This window comes from Myotis yumanensis, unplaced genomic scaffold (assembly GCF_028538775.1).
Source record: "Myotis yumanensis isolate MYYU_CA2020_CCGP unplaced genomic scaffold, mMyoYum1.0.hap1 SCAF_10, whole genome shotgun sequence".
Taxonomy (NCBI): Eukaryota; Metazoa; Chordata; class Mammalia; order Chiroptera; family Vespertilionidae; genus Myotis; species Myotis yumanensis.
Window position 1 is genome coordinate 14,889,047 of NW_027223761.1, and position 13,054 is coordinate 14,902,100.

Consider the following 13,054-nt stretch of genomic DNA (forward strand, 5'->3'; position numbering starts at 1 on the left):
TTAAACAACTAGTTACCCACATGCCAGGCACTGTGCTAAGGAAATAACGATATATACAGACACTGAACAAGTAACAGTATTATCACTTTGAAGTATAGGTTGCTATGGGAACATCACAAGCTGACCAAACATAGTTTGGAGAGGTTGGGCATGGTGTCCGGTACTTTGAAGCGTTGGTGCCACAAACCAATAACAGAAGTGACAAGGTTTTTTCCCTTCCTCCCTCCCTCCCCCCTCCCTCCCTCCTTCCCTCCCTTCTCCTTTCTTATAGCAGCAGTATCCCTCTCCTATCTTAGAACACTATGAAGGGGGAATTGCTCTACTTGAAGCACAGGGTGGAGAACTCAGAGCCTGTCTGTTCAGTTTCTACTTTTCCTCAAAGTGAGCCCTAAGATCCTTTTTTCCTCAGAAAAAAAAATATATTTTTGGTTGTCAAATGATCTTTAATTGAAACATTTTCCTTTGTAGTTCTTAACTGCCTGAGCATTCCACTGCACCACTGCTGATGTCATCTATGATGTCACCAAGGTGTTGGCCATCAGCATTGCAGCCCACAGACTAGGCAGTCCCCAGGATCTCATTAATAGTTCCGGAGAGTTCTCTAGCTAAAGATCAGTGCCACATCTGTCAGGCAATGTTAACAATCTCATCAAAAGTGATAATTCCACTGGGCTTAATGTGTTTTTGTTGTTGTTGTTGTTGCTTCTTTTTGTCTTGTGGTGGTAATTTGAGGACTTTGATGATCAGGGCTTAATGCCAGAAGCACATTGCTCAAGGGTCCGGGCTGGGGCCACTTAGGCATTGCCCTTGAATGAGTAGGTAACTCTTTTAGAACCACTTCAGTTCTATAACCTAGTGTGTATGAGGGAGGACACAGAGGCCAGGGGAAGTCTATGTTACTACAGTACATGGTCTCTCTCTTTCTCTGTAGGTTCAAGAAAGCTTGTTGAGACCACAACCAAGACCCAGACTATGAGTCACCAATCTGACAGCTTCCACAAGCCCTGTGGCCAAATGAAGGACCCGGGCCTCAAAACCCAGAAGCCCCACCCCCCAGTGATGGAGCTGATCCTGCGCCTGCGACAGCTCATAGATGAGTACTCCAGGCAGCTGAAGATCAGGCACCTGCAGGAGGACCTGGAGCAGGAGAAGCAACGGCACAGTCAGGACACCAGGGAGCAGGAAGCCATCCTCGTCCAATTACTGGGCGAGGTGGTCAACCTGTTACAGGCTGGTGCCACAAGTAGCCTGGAGCTCCAACTGCCTCACCTTTCCCTGAACTCAAGGGGTGGAGGTGGGCAGCAGGCCCGATTGCCCAGGAAGCCTGACCAGCTAAGTCACCAACTGAGTGATTTGAAAGCTGCAGTTGTCAGCTGTGACCTATCCAACCGTGGGATTGACATCTCCGCCTCATACAAGTCCAGCTTCAAGGACTTTATAGCCTACCAAGGAGACAAATACCATGAGGACAAGAACACCTCGGTGAGGATGTGGGTGGTGGGAAGGGCACACTAGAGAGCCCTAGTCACTAGGATTTACTGAGTCCTGTGCCAAGCACTGTGCTCTCTCGCTTACTCTTCCCGGTCTTATGAAGTAGGTGGTATTTTCTCCTTATGGATAAGGGAATGGGCACAAAATAGAGTGACATGCCAAAGAAAGGTGAAGGGCTGAGATTGGATTCCCTTCTTCCCCTCTGGTTTTTTTCCCTAACCCCTGCTCTTACCCTCCAGGAGTCACTGTGGTCATAGGTGTAAGTGAACCAGCCCTCATTGAACTCAATCTAGAGATGATAGTCATCAGCCATTGGGAAAGAAATAATAATGTTGCTGAGAGCACTGAGGCGATGCCAGCTTTGTCTTAAAGATGGTGGTGGTGGGGTGGTGGGTGTGGTGGGATAGGAGGTCCTCTGAAGGGGAACAACAACATGTGTGAAGCTTTAGGTGGGAAGGACTTGGAGTGAATGGAAAAGGAAGCCCATGTGGATAGAGTAGGGGCAATGAGGGCTGTGACAGGAAGTGTGGACAGGGGTAGGACAGGGGTAGGATATTATCCTAAGGGTGACAGGGGGTCAATGAAAGGCTTCCAGCAAGGGATGTTCACAACAGCTCTCCAGTCAGAGGGTGGAGGACAGCATGAGTATATCATCTCTCTGCTTCTAGCTGAGTGACATGTGCTCAGTGGCCATGTGCTTTTCTGGGTGCCAAGTGAGTCAGATACCCCCTGGGACTCTGAAGAACTATAACTCCTCTAATAACTTGAAAATCCTGTACATGGAAGTGGAAATAACAGAGATGGGTATGAGGCTGGGTCTGTGGTGCTTAAGGATCCAGATTCTGGGGCAGGAAGGTAAAGTTTACCCATCACCAAGGTCATATGGCTAGTAGGCTATTCGATCTTTCTTAGTTTCACTCACTTAAAAGTAGGGACCATATTAGAACTTTATTCTCAGGAATAGTGAAATGAAAAGCAACTCACGTGGAGCACTTAGTCTAGTGTCTGGCACAAAATAAGAACCCAATGATTGGTCGCTGGTATGTAATATAACTATTATTTATCTCTGTGGCTCTAAAGGGGGATATTGAAAGCTGTATGATTTTGGGGCTGTGGGAAACTTTCAAACACGTAAATGTGGATTGAATTGCCTCATGGGACAGTGAGCTCTCCCCTTTGGAAATCATCCGGGAAGAGTACTTTTTGACATGTTTAAAAGGTTCATCTAGCCTGGGCAGAAGGACTGATCTCAGATTCCTTCCATCTGCAGGGCTGCATTAACCTTGGCCTCAGTGAGAACAAGCTCTGCATTGATCTTCTGACTGAAAGGGTAAGCCAAGTTCCAGGCTTGCTGGGGCCCATATTCAGGCCCAGTCCCCCTAGCTGCATGTGGTAGCTATAGGAGTGGGACTTAGGCGATTGGGAAAGGGAGTGAGGAAATGGCTTCTAGAATAGCATGTGTCATCTCCTGGATTTTCTGATTGTTCAAAGCTATTCTTTGGATGGGTATATTTTGGGTAGACTGACAAGGGAGCCTCTGGCCCAAGTGTATGGTTGGGGAGACTGTTAATTCAGCAGTTCTCAGTAAGTTATCCATTTGTGTGATCTGATAAGAAGGTCAGGGCCTCCCTTCCTTGAGGAGCATGCAGCATGTGTCCCCATTGCTCTCTGGGAGGCCCTGTGTTGTAGGGCAAATGCCCACCTGCATCCTAGGAGTAGGATGAAGACTGTGGGGACTGTGGGGCTTCCCTGGTCTGGCTGTCCTCATGCTTTATTTGTCAACAGTTGAGTCGGAGTGACATGAACTACATTGATGATGACCTTCTGCAATATCCTGATTGGAGTGGACATGCATTGTAAGTAACTTCCAGATCTATGGCCTCCTGGTCCACAGGCACCGTGCAGGGAAGGGCTCAAAGTATCAGATTCTTGGTTGGCTACCTCCGTTTCTTTGGGGAACAACTTCTAGAACATGCCTAGAGTTCCACATTCGGAGGTAGCCTGCTGTAGTACAAATGGCATTGCTGATTAATTCCAAAGGCTTGAGATCCTGGCGAGATTTACCATCTGTAACCCAGGGAACTGATAGCCTCTGTCAGAATCCCTATAGCATGTTTGGACTCTGCCCTTTGGAAAAGACTGCAGTCTAGACCTGGGAACCACAAGATCTCTCTGGGTTTCTCCGTAGCCTGAGGGAAGAAGTAGCCCGGTTCCTGACCTACTACTGCAAGGCACCTGAGCAGCTTGATCCCGAAAATGTGAGTCAGTTTCCCAGCCTCACTGCTGTCCTAGTGGAGGGCTGTATTCTTGAGGGACTCTGCATTTCCCAGAGGGTACAGGGAGAACCAGCAGAGACCCATCAGGGTCAAGACAAAGTAAAAGCCAATGGGTACTAGCCCTTCATACATGGGGATTGACTTGTACTTTCTGTGCATCTTCTTCAGGTGGTTGTTCTAAGTGGCTGCTGTGCTATCTTCTCTGCATTGACCTTGGTGCTATGTAATCCAGGCGGTAAGTCAACAGGCTCTGCTTTCCCTTGTTATGGGTTCACTCAGCGAGATAGACCACCGACTCAGAATTTAGCACACCCTCAGGGGCCTCAGAGAAGAAAAACATCTTGACTCAGGCCCTTCCCCTAATGTGCTAGGACTCTCCTACACTGGTTAGAACATCTTCCTACTATTTTTTTTTTTTTTTATAAATCTTTATTGTTCAGATTATTACATTTGTTCCTCTTTTTTTCCCCCCATAACTCCCCTTCTTCCAGCTCCCACCCCACCCTCCACCCTCACTCCCCACCCACTGAGTTCATCCATAGGTGCATGATTTTTGTCCAGACACTTCCCGCATCTCCCACACCCCTTTTCCCCCAAGAATAGTCAGTCCATTCCCTTTCTATGTCCCTGATTCATTGTAGTCACCAGTTCATTCTGTACATCAGGTTATTTATTCACTTGATTCTTAGATTCATTTGTTGATAGATGCATATTTGTTGTTCATAATTTGTATCTTTACCTTTTTCTTCTTCTTCCTCTTCTTAAAGGATACCTTTCAGCATTTCATATAATACTGGTTTGGCAGTGATGAACTCCTTTAGTTTTTCCTTATCTGTGAAGCTCTTTATCTGACCTTCAATTCTGAATGATAGCTTTGCTGGATAAAGTAATCTTGGTTGTAGGTTCTTGGTATTCAGCACTTTGAATATTTCTTGCCATTCCCTTCTGGCCTGCAAAGTTTCTGTTGAGAAATCAGCTGACAGTCGTATGGGTATTCCCTTGTAGGTAATTGAGCCTCTTTCTCTTGCTGCTTTTAAGATTTTCTCTTTGTCTTTTGCTCTTGGCATTTTAATGATGATGTGTCTTGGTGTGGTCCTCTTTGGATTCCTTTTGTTTGGGGTTCTCTGCGCTTCTTGGACCTGTAAGTCCATTTCTTTCTCCAGGTGGGGGAAGTTTTCTGCCATTATTTCTTGAAATAGGTTTTCAATATCTTGCTGTCTCTCATCTTCTGGCACTCCAATGACTCTGATATTAGTCCGCTTAAAGCTGTCCCAGAGGCTCCTTACACTATCTTCACACTTTCGGATTCTTTTTTCATTTTGCTTTTCCAATTGGGTGTTTTTTGTCGAATCTTTGGTTTGATTCTTGTGCTCCTCTGGTCTGCTATTGGGTATAATATTCTTTATTTCAGTCAGTGTATGCTTACTTTCTAATTTCTTTATCGTAGCATCGAGGGTCTCATTAGTTTTCGTGAGGCTCTGCACAAATTTATGGCAAGCCCTCAAAATTGCGATTCTTAGCTCCATATCCTCCATTTCTGTCATGTTTTTTTGTCTCCGCATCTTTTATGCTTTCTTGGTGCACCCCCTTGTGGTCTCTGTGCGCAGTCTTGTTCTAGCCAAGCCTTAATTGTTGTAGTTAACACTAGAGGGATTTGACCACCAGGCCGACTGGCTGTGGAAATCAGCTGTGGGAAAACTTCAGTCCTCAGGGGAGGCGCTAGTCCAGCCCTTGCCTGAGGCGATCGGCAAATGGCTGTGCGCAGGGTTTGGGCGGGGCGGGCTCAACAGGGCTCGGGGAGGGAGCAGCTATGGCCGCTCTCAGTCCGTCCCCAGGGGCTCTGCCTCTCTGTCCCAGCAATCGCTGCAAACCTCGGAGGGGCCGTAGCCAGACAGTCCCGCTTCTCCCGTTTGAGTCTGGGTCCCTAGAGACTCGCCCGGATCTGTAGCCCAAAGTCTGAGACTCGCTCCTGATTGAAAACGACAATCGCGCCCTCAGCCGCCAGCCCGCTTTGCGCGCGCACCCTCACCACCGCACTGCCGTACCTTTAAATTTTCCACACTGCGGCTCCGCTGAGCGTCGGAATGCTGTTGTTTTTGCTTCTAGTTGAAGAGTCTCTCCTCAGCCAGCCTTCCTGTGGTTCTGGTTGATGTCCGCTCCGACTTTTAGTTGTATTTTTGAAGTGGTTGTCCACGGTGGCAGTCTCCGGTGTTTACCTATGCCGCCATCTTCGATTCTCCCATCTTCCTACTATTTCTGTAGGAGTGAGGGATTTGGATCCCCATTTAATGAGGAAGGAAATCATGGGAGAGTCCTCAAGGAGGTATGCCCTAGGGATGGTGATGGCGGGAGCCAACCCATTATGTTATTAGCTGGGACTTGGGGATCAACTCCAACACAGAGAGCCCTGGTAAACTGGCTTAAACTGTATAGAATTTCTATCACCTCCTCCTAAAAATAATGTCTAATTAATTCTAGATCAAGTAAGGCTGAGAGATCTGTTCTCAATGTCCCTCTTAACAATGTCCAAGCAAGAGTCTCAGACTTTAATGAGCTTTGGCTGCATGGAAAGTAGTTACCAAGGTGGCCAGTTTCATTCAAGTCAGTAGGTCTTTGGTTAGTTCATCAATAAGGCCAAATGATGGGAGTAGAAGAATGCATGAGGTCACTAGTTGCAGGTAACCTGAGTCATGTGGAGAAGCAGCCTCCGGTGTTTGCTGTGACTAGAATTTGTGAGTGCCCAGTGTTCACCCTGCTAGGAGGGCTGGCTTGATTTGTGCCCTGGTTTCTGAGCCATTCAGAACAGGGTTCTTTCCTTGTCTCCTTCTCTAGTGTAGCCCCAAGGACTACACTAGATTTTTGTTCCCCAAATATTGTTTATAAGAATAGCTACCTTTTACAGAGCCTGAGCCCCAAAGCATTAATCCCCAAGTAGGAGGGATTGGCCAAGTAAGCTACCCTGTTGGTAGAGTTGCTGCTGGTCTCGGGGTCAGATGGTTTATGGTAGGTTCTGAATGAGAGACCCTGGACTGACAGCCTTATCTCCCTGTGCTTCCAGATGCCTTTCTGATCGTCACTCCCTTCTATTCTGGCTTCACGTTTACTTCCAGCCTATATGTGAATGTTGAGCTGATTCGTGTTCACCTGGACAGTGAGGTCAGACTTGGGCTCTTTCCCTGCTCAGCCCACCTAGGCAATGGAATGTTCTGGAAGGCAATTGAAGGCATAGGGTGGGGTGGGAGGCTTGCTTTCCTCTCATATAAGTGATGTTGGGCAAGGGTAAGGAAATCAGAGCAAAGAGGGCCCGTGGGACTGGTACCCTGGGTATGAAGGCCAAGGATTGTTCAAGGTTTATGGGAATGAGGGATCAAAGATTAGAAGCAGTCAGATGGGCGCTCCTTAGGCAGTGTTTGTGTTCCAGATCACTGAGGCGGACTCCCAACCATTCCAGCTGACTGTGGACAAGTTGGAGAAAGCCCTGCTGGAGGCCAGGCTTAAGGTAAGGAGAGGACCATGGGTCAGGGTGGGCACTGCTGCCCTGAAGGGGGTTCAGTGCTGAGACTCTGCTACAACTTCCTCAGCAAGAGCGTGCGGGCTCCTTCTTCAGAAGAGGCAGTGTCCCAGGGGCATGTCCCTCTGGGAGCCCTGAGCTTTCTCAGTGGCAGTCCCCAGTGCTACTTCCTGCTTTGCCCTGGGGGAAGTATGATAGGTGCTTCAAGATCAAACCTAGACCTTGATTATGTGACCTATATTAGGTGTCCTGACTGACATTGGCTGAACATGAAGTAGATGTAAAGTATTTGTGTTCATTGGGTTATGTTTGGTTCTTTCAGGGGAAAAAGGTCAAAGGTCTTGTTCTCATCAACCCCAATAATCCTCTGGGAGACATCTACTCTCGGGACTCACTGATGGAATACCTGGAATTTGCCAAGAGGTAGGAGTTTACCCCTTGAAATTAAACAAATTGACATCGGTCATGGACACGAAGTCAGAACCAGAAATAACTTTCCCTAACTATGCTTACTGCTTATTGTATTCTACAAAGTGGCATACAACTAACTGAAATGGGAATGAAGGAAAATGTAGCCACATGCTATACCTTCCACCATTCTCTTTTCCTCAGTTTCTTTCTAGTGTTTGTCCATGTGCAGACACCTATGTAACAATCACTTCTTGTAGCATGAGCACTTTCCCAGAATCCACTTCCAAACTACTTGGCCTGAGGTACCAGGAAAGAGAGACTATCGGATGATGTGGGATAAAGATGAAGAGTTGTCCTATTCCTAAGAACATTTCATATCTGACATGTCTGGAGTCCAGAAACATCCCTGTTAGTGAGGGTAGATAGTTTTCTATTCTCTAGAAGTGATGCACTTGTCCAAGCCTCATATAAGCCAGAGCAATCAATAGCAGAGCATGGGGACAAGAAGAAGAACATTGCAAGTCCTGGGCTAGATACCATAGAATTTGACAGAATTGTGTTCAAATTCCAACTCCAAAAGCTGCTAATAGAGGGTTATTAACTTTGTCTCATCTGTGAAAGGGAGAGAACAGTCCTGCCTCAGAGGGCCAATGGGAGAATAAACACGATGTGCATATAAGTCTTAACCCACTTAACACCACGAAGTGGTCTCTGCTTGAGGATTGAAAGGTTCAGTAAGATTTTATCATGTGTGTCTTTTGGGTTCTATGCCTTCCAAGTACTCCCTAGCCATGTGTAAGGTCCTTTCTGGTGCACCAGCCCCTCTGCCTTACCCTGATCTTTGGTGGATGGGCTGCTGGGGCAATAGGAGGATCTGATCTGTATCCAGAATTGACCATAACAGAAAGTGAGTTAAGATTCGAGAGAGAACTTTGATGTTTTCACTTTTCTGCCTAACTTGCAGGTACAACCTACATGTGATTATTGATGAGATATACATGGGGACTGTGTTTGATGAATCCATCCCATTCCACAGTGTTCTGAGCATGGAAAGGTGAGTTGGTCTCAGCTGGAGTGGGAATGAGAATCATAAACTGCTTTGCTGGATCAGTTTATGTGCCTTTAATTTAATTGGCTAAGTGCTTGGAACTAAAATAAGTACCAACTGGAATTAGAAAACTAGCAAGACCTCATCTAACTCTCAAGTATCTTCTCTTCTAAATGCCATTTTGTACGTGAGGAAACCTGAGGGCAAGGAAAAGTGCACTATCAAAAGTCAAGATGGCCCTGGCCAGTGTAGCTCAGTTGGTTGGGTGCCCTCTTAAAAGATTGTTGGTTTACTTCCTGGTCAGGGCACATGCCCGGGCTGAAGGCTGGATCCCCAGTAAGGTGTGTGCAGGAGGCAACTGATTGATGCTCTGTTCTCACATTGATGTTTCTCTTTCTCTCTCTCCTTTTCTCTGCCTCTCTCTCTCTCTCTCTCAAAATCAATAAAACATCTATTTTAAAAAGTCAAGGTGAAGTCCTGCTGAAGTCCATGTAGGAACCTCTTGATAAGTTCCTAGGGGAAATGTAGACATGGGGCAGAACTTTCTTAAGAATAGTGTTTGGCCCTAGGATAGGGTTCTAACAGCCAAAGCAAGGAAATGGCATTCCCGGATGAAGGAAAAGTATTAACATAGGCGGAGCAGTAAGAAGTGAGCACATTTTAGCAATGGTGGGTGTACCTCGTGTGAAGAACCGACTGACAGGAGGTGGCTTGGGACCAGCAGGAGACAGGCCCACAAGCCAGGCTGAGGGTCCTGATTTTATTCAATAGGCCCGTGAGAGCTGTCTCATCTTGTTCCCCCCAAATACCTAGTATTCATTTCTTGGCTTAACTGGGGCAATTGTGTTTTGAAATTTTACCCTGTAGGCCCTTCTATTGAGGAAGGGCCTCAAGTCCATTTCCTCCTTTTCACACAAAGACCCTGTCTTTTTCCTTCAAACATTTCTCCATAACCTTGATTGTACTGTCTCCTCTCCAGTTTGCCTGACCCCAACCGGACCCATGTGATCTGGGGCACCAGTAAGGTGAGTCCAAGTTGCCTGTCCTTGGGTTGGGAGGGAAGAGGAACCAAGAGCAGAAGGCAGACCAACCAGGTTTCCCTCTCTTCCTTTAGGAATTTGGGATCTCTGGCTTCCGTTTTGGCACTCTGTACACCCACAACAAGGAGGTGGTCTCTGCCGTTGGCGCTTTTGGCTTCCTCCACAGCATTTCTGGCATCACCCAGCACAAGCTGTGTCGGCTGCTCCAGGACAGAGGTACTGAGCTCCATCCAGGCATCTCGGTGCTCAGGGCCACGGGGGATTCCCGGGTCTGCTTGGGCCTCTGACATGCCTTCAGTCCCCTGACATCCTGTTCGCTGTCTCAGGTGTCATGGTGGAGGACAGGAAGTTTGAAGGAAGGCAGGATGCAGCTCAGAGGGGGCACTAGGATGTAGACAGAAGCGGGAGGTGCTGGTGTAAAAGCCAGGATGGGCTTTTATTTCTGGCTGTCTGGTAGCTGGTGCTCTGCCTGGAAAGGGGATAGACAATCATATGCAGACTTCAGGGGGAACTTCAGAAATCCGTCCTTATGTCAAGGCCTCTTTCCCCTTTCCAATACTCTGCTTGCTCAGGCAAAGATTACAAAGAAATAAGTGCCCTGACTCCTCAAGTATGACCAAACTTCACCTGCCAAGGTGGCCAAGGAAGTGCTGCCATTTGGGCAAGTTGCTGTGGCTACATCTATGGCCCTTGGGTTCTTCTGCCCCTTGGATCTGATGTGAATGCTGGCTTCAGGGAGAACTTCCCCCTTTAGTGCTATGGCTCAAACATAGAGAAGGGCCCCTTTCTTTAATTGCCTGTAGCAGAACAGATGCCAGTCTAAAAGATTTCAATTAAAAGCTGGGATATAATTAAATAAATAAAACTAACCAAATAATCTGGTTGAGAAAACAACTTAACTTTCATCTTTGGGTGAGTAAAAGGAGAGATCCAATTACCTGTGTCCCTACATGGTACCAGGCCCTTTGATATTTGGCAGAAACCAGGTTCCCAGCCCGTGAACATGGCTGTCAATTTGGGAATTACATGGGAGCTTAAATGCCAATGTGTGGGCTCCACCCCAAAGTTCTGACTTAGGTGATCTGAGGATATAACCTGGCCATGAGCATTTTCACAAGCTCCCCTGGTGGTTCTATGTGCTGCCAATGCTGAGAACAACTGGGCTAAGATCATCGCCAAATACATCAATGTCCACTGTGTGAGGCTATAAGTCAGGAGGTAGGGGGAGCTGTGAGTTCCTGCTTCTTGCTCATTGGACAACAGCAGCATCAACCCTGACTCAGTGTCAGAGCTGTAAACTCAAACAGAACACTCCTACAGGTTTACTGAGACGCCCAGTGTCTCCTCCACAGCTGTAAGTAGGTAGGAGGTGAGTTTCGAATATGGATGCTATCAGCTCAAATATAGTACAGAGTCAGTCTTGGACAGAAATAGCTGCCAGGAAGTCCAGGTAGGGAGCATGTGGCAAAGAATTCTTGGCAGTTCTGTGTCACAGGACCTGTGACAGCATTCTCCCCTATCACCATCCAGAATGGATTGACAACGTGTACCTGCCCACTAATCGCTCCCGGATGCAGGAAGCTCACAGATACATCACTAACAGGTTGAAGACATTGAAGATCCCTTTTCTCAATCGTGGCTCTGGCCTCTATATCTGGGTCAACTTGAAAGAGGTGAGCTCTGGAAATGAGGACAGGTGTCCTTGGGCAGACCTGCCTGCTAGGTCTTGGGCTCAGCTCTGTCCCTCTGCCTTCCCTAGTACCTGGACCCATGCACATTTGAGGAAGAGCAGCTCCTTTATCGCCGCTTCCTGGACAACAAGCTCCTATTGGCCCCTGGCAAGGCCTACATGTGTAAGGAGCCTGGCTGGTTCCGCCTCACCTTTTCGGATAAGCCCCTCCGCCTGAAAGTCGGTGAGTGGTGCTGACATTCCAATCCTGGTGTCTTCCACTCCTGTAGTCCAATAGCTGAGTAGCTATAGCTGCAGCTCATCTATACCATAGGTGGCTTGCACTTTCATATTTTGATAAAGTTCCTTTGCAAACAGGGATTACATGACCTGCCCTGGATTACATTGAGCAGGGCACTAATCAGAAGTGGTCCTCTGCCCTGTGGGGCTTGAGTTAGTAGGTGAGATAGACAGGCAGGTGATCATGGATGTCCCTGGATGTTATTCTCTGGAGGCAGATTCTCCTCTGAAGGTTATGAGAACATGACATTCATTTAACAATGATGTGTTGCATTCCACCACATGCTGGACACTGTTCTACCTGCTGGGAATCGAGCAGTGAAGAAAGAGCGTTTATGTTATAAAAATAAATTTTGAGCTACTGAGGAGAACAGACCGAGTGAAGGACACTAGAGGCAATAGAAACCGTGATGAGTCCAAGTCTATCGCCAGGTTATAGGATTTTATATGAGACACAAAGGTGTCTGGCAAGCTGATGCTGTGACAATGAAGCTGAAAAAAACCCATTAGGGATGTGGTGGGTAGACTTGGAAATGCATCCCAAAGAAGAGCAGGCTGAAGTTCAACATCCCTGAACGAGAGGCTCTGTGATGGTCTACCATTACCTGGGAACCTACTAAATCTTTCTTTCTCTCTGTCTCCATTTGGATCCTCCAGCCATGAACCGGTTCTCGCAGGCACTATTGGAGCAGAAGCAGTATTGTGTTGAGAAGCAAATGAAGTGCGTACTGGGGGAATAAGTGGTCCACCCTCTCCCCCCACACTCCCAACCAGAAGCTCCAGCCCATCACATGTTTAGAATTTCCCTGACATCAGCCTCTGGTATAGTATTGACTTGCTGCTGTGACAGAGCAAACAGTGGGGCTCCAGGAATGAGCTCATCTGATCCCACCATCGCCCTCCTTCCACTGAGCATCTGTCATTTCTGGGAGCTTTGATATCTTTAATCTTTGCTAGTGGTTTTGGGGTATGAAATGATTTTAGGAGATTTTGATGGGAAAGCCTATGTGAATAAAGAGAGCTTTGGATGGGTTTTGTTTTGTATCTTATATCTAATAAATTCTATATTCTCCTAAAGTCCAGATTATGTCTTTAATATCCAGTGTGTCCCAATTCAGACTACCTATATTCCAAGTGCTCAATAGCCACATGTGGCTAGCAACTTCCGTATTGGGCAGCGCCACATGTATGGGATGGAGGAGAAAGGGGAAGGCTCGAGTTGTATAGGAGTGGCTGACTACCTTTCTTCTTGTCCCACTGTCCAAGGACTTGGCCTTTCCTTGACATTGTGCGTGTGATGCCCTGGGA

The 13,054-nt window shown here is 47.2% G+C and overlaps 1 protein-coding gene across 1 annotated transcript; it reads left to right on the top strand.

Annotated features, from left to right (window-relative positions):
* Nucleotides 1-937: 937 nt before the first annotated feature.
* ACCSL (1-aminocyclopropane-1-carboxylate synthase homolog (inactive) like) lies at nucleotides 938-12,769 on the top strand. The gene is made up of 14 exons (XM_070426486.1): nucleotides 938-1,482; nucleotides 2,762-2,821; nucleotides 3,277-3,347; nucleotides 3,680-3,749; nucleotides 3,936-4,002; nucleotides 6,826-6,923; nucleotides 7,189-7,266; nucleotides 7,601-7,701; nucleotides 8,654-8,743; nucleotides 9,717-9,762; nucleotides 9,852-9,993; nucleotides 11,308-11,450; nucleotides 11,537-11,690; nucleotides 12,404-12,769. The coding sequence occupies exons 1-14, from the start codon at nucleotides 973-975 to the stop codon at nucleotides 12,484-12,486; spliced, it is 1,713 nt and encodes a 570-aa protein (XP_070282587.1). The 5' UTR covers nucleotides 938-972; the 3' UTR covers nucleotides 12,487-12,769.
* Nucleotides 12,770-13,054: the final 285 nt, after the last annotated feature.

Excerpts from the sequence above, each read along its gene's own strand:
- ACCSL (XM_070426486.1), top strand. The coding sequence starts at position 973 with ATGAGTCACCAATCTGACAGCTTCCACAAGCCCTGTGGCCAAATGAAG. Across the intron at positions 3,348-3,679 it reads GATTGGAGTGGACATGCATT|CCTGAGGGAAGAAGTAGCCC; the intron begins GTAAGTAACTTC and ends GTTTCTCCGTAG. Across the intron at positions 3,750-3,935 it reads AGCAGCTTGATCCCGAAAAT|GTGGTTGTTCTAAGTGGCTG; the intron begins GTGAGTCAGTTT and ends CATCTTCTTCAG.